At 38.2% G+C, this 3375-nt stretch overlaps 1 protein-coding gene across 1 annotated transcript; it reads right to left on the reverse strand.

Moving 5' to 3' along the window:
* Positions 1-1197: 1197 nt before the first annotated feature.
* LOC120167844 (probable serine/threonine-protein kinase PBL12) lies at positions 1198-3010 on the reverse strand. The gene is made up of 5 exons (XM_039176736.1): positions 2538-3010; positions 2323-2458; positions 2102-2238; positions 1897-2020; positions 1198-1808 (listed from the first exon to the last, which is right to left on the reverse strand). Exons 1-5 carry the CDS (start codon positions 2919-2921, stop codon positions 1303-1305), a joined length of 1287 nt encoding a protein of 428 aa, XP_039032667.1. The 5' UTR covers positions 2922-3010; the 3' UTR covers positions 1198-1302.
* Positions 3011-3375: the final 365 nt, after the last annotated feature.

Below are 3375 nucleotides of genomic sequence, written 5' to 3' on the forward strand. Positions count from 1 at the left end.
CCGTTTTTTACCAGTACCTGGAGCACGTGAGGTATATCGTGAGGCGCGGCGGGAATCTGGCAGCGGAAGAGCCATTATTATCGCATGCGAACCGCTCCGGAGGAGTCAAGTGGTCGGGGAGGAAGATCGCCGCCTGGTTGCTGTTCGGGTTGAGCTCGGGTTTGGGGTATCTGTTGATGCTGGCGATCATGTCGTTCAACGGGGGTGTTTGTGGCCATTGTTGCGGGGTTGATGGTTGGGCCACAAACACCTCCCGTTATTTCAAATTTCTAAAACATAAATTAGTGTGGATGTAGCACTCTAAGATTACGACACACTAACTTACTATAAAACAAATGATTGGTTCCCATAAGTCATGCCAAATTTCCAACTTCATTTTGTATAAATTAATTTAGGAAAATTGTGCAAACTTTATAATATAAAATAAATAGGCTAGATGACCGGCCATGAGTGGTTGTTGAAAATTCCAATATTCTTTTCTTGTATCGTTGTAGTATCAGAAGAGATGTATATTTCGTTAGGATTTTGTCAATTTTCAAGGACTTAATTGCATGACACATCCTCAATTTATGACATTCTTTCTAAATTGGTCTTTAAATTTTTGAAGATTCCAATAGCACCTCCCAAATCATTCAATGAAATTAGAGTATTCAAAAGTTTGACTGATATAGAACAATAGTCATAGTTTGGGGATGAATTTTTAATGCTCAAAAGTTTGAGAACTAGTTTAAAACAAGAGCCATTATTTGAGAATAAAATTGAAATACTCAAAAGTTTAGAGACTAGTTTAAAATAAATATTATAATTTAGGGACGTGTAGTGCAATCAACTATTTTCAAGCTATATATGACCAAGTAATATGAAGTTTACGTGTTAGGTTGGTCTTCTTTATGTCTTGGTTTTGTTAATGACAAAACATGTTGGAAATGTTTAATATGTTAGAAAATTTAAGTTGCAATTTTAAATTCGTCCATTATAAAATATATATAAAGAAAAGTTTAAAAACCGAATCTCATAATTTATTCGATCAACTTAATATAAATTGGGTCGGATTTGGGTTTTAACTAATATATGTATGTATGTATGTATGTATGTATGTATGTATGTATGTATGTATGTATGTATGTATGTATGTATGTATGTATGTATGTATGTATGTATGTATGTATGTATGTATGTATGTATGTATATATGTATGAATGTATGCTGTTTCAACTCAGCTTTTATGCTAGTGTTTTCTTCCTCCAGTTGTTTCCTTGACAATATTTACAACCTGAATATGTATTGGATATGTAAATTCTCTTATAGTTTTATGCTAAGTGGAGATTCGGCATTAGCTACTGAGGAAAGCGGCAACTTGATCCGATTTCGCCAACCACGACGAAGTGAATCGTGTCTGTTTTCATCGTTGCGATTTTTATCGTCTTTCTTTGCAAGGAATTCCTTGCTGTCATCAGTTTCACTAGGAACTACATACACAAACGGTCCAACGAATTCATCGTCGAACCCTTGTATGGATTCCAAGACCTGGACCACATCGCCCATCGTAGGCCTCGGTTTCGGGTGGTGACTCAAGCATTTGTAAGCCAATGCAGCCACCTTCTGAGCCCCCCTGTTGGAAAACTGTCCCTCGAGTCTAGGGTCGACTACCCGGTCGAGCCTCTTGGGGTCCCTCAAAAGTGGCCTTGTCCATTCCACGAGGCTCTGTTCCCGACTTGGGCGGGTGTTATCCATCGATCGCTTTCCGGTTAATAGCTCCAAGAGAACTACTCCAAAGCTGTAAACATCACTCATTGTTGTCAAGTGGCCTGAAAGTAAACATATAAAATTTGGGGTTAGGTACATCACATGGTTTGACTTTGTAAACCAATGATCATCAACATCAATCCAACTTACCGGTCATGATATACTCCGGTGCAGCATATCCTTGCGTGCCCATCACTCGAGTCGTTACGTGCGTCTCTCCTCCTGCTGGACCGTCTTTCGCTAACCCGAAATCAGACAGCTTACAATTGTAATCCTGAAAGAACCAATGTGTCTCGGTATTTTCATCAAACACTTTTGACAAATATAGAACATAGAGCTTATCAAAAGTACTTACAGAGTCTAATAAGATGTTTGAAGATTTAAAGTCCCTATATATCACCGGTTTATCGGCTTCGTGTAGGAAGGCTAAGCCGTTTGCTGCTCCTAAAGCGATTTTCATCCTTATCGACCACGGCAACGTAGCCGAATACCCTGCAAATCGACCAATTTAACGTTACCGAACAACTTGAACAATATCCAATTAGTACTAATACCAAATCTCTCAAGTTTACATACTTCTAAAGAGTTGATTCTCTAAGCTGCCCCTCGGTAAGTACTCGTACACGAGGAGCCGGTTCTCGTCTTCGTAACAATATCCGATCAACTTTACCAAATGAGGGTGCCTCAATTGTCCCAGAAAGATGATTTCAGCCTGAATATAACACAACTTTTAGCATATAAAACTATGAATTATACCAGAGACCAGCATTCATATAGGTTTAGAAACTAACCAGCCATTCCCTATGACCTTGCAGGCCATCCAAGTCAAGTGCCTTAACAGCCACAGGCTGAGCCTTTAACCCGGGCCGAAGCTTGCCATCGACGAACCCCTTGTAAACCGGTCCGAACCCGCCTTCTCCGAGCAGGTTACACCGTGTGAAATTATGGGTTATTAGCCTCAGCTCGGCTAGAGTGAAGACGTTGAGATTCGAACCGAGGAGAGACGTCGAGAGATCATCAACACAGATCGGTGAGCTCGGATCACTCACATCAGACAGTGATAATCTTTGGAACTGAATTGGTTTCAAAGTCTTTTTCCCAGAATCATCAGACGAGTTGCTGCTGGTGCAACAGCTTAACATCAGAGACTTCCATGTAACCTTCTTCACAGACATTTTGTATATGTACAATCAAAGGGGAAATAATCTGGGATTCCTTTTTTCTGAAGAAACAAACAGAAACAGTCCAAGAAAATGAGGGGAAATGGGAAATTTTAAAGGGTCTTGAGGAATTTGGTGAAGGCATATTAGACTTTTTATACTTGATTCTTTCACTTACCTACTACCCTATCACATCCTATGCATATGAAAATGTCTTCGATTATTGTTTATTATTATTATTATTATTATTATTTTTCTAATCATATCTTTGATCATATTATACGAAATATTTGATGCTTATCAAATATAAATACAAATTAAAAATAAATAAATATATTCTTAATGCAAGTCTGTTTTTTTATGTTTCCATACCAAATGCCTCTTGACATTCAACTTCAATTAAAAATGAGAAGTTTATATATTTTTTAATAACTAACACTGAATCAAAAAAAGTCATTCACACACGACA

This window comes from Hibiscus syriacus, unplaced genomic scaffold, assembly GCF_006381635.1.
Source record: "Hibiscus syriacus cultivar Baekdansim isolate YM2019G1 unplaced genomic scaffold, ASM638163v2 tig00111701_pilon, whole genome shotgun sequence".
Taxonomy (NCBI): Eukaryota; Viridiplantae; Streptophyta; class Magnoliopsida; order Malvales; family Malvaceae; genus Hibiscus; species Hibiscus syriacus.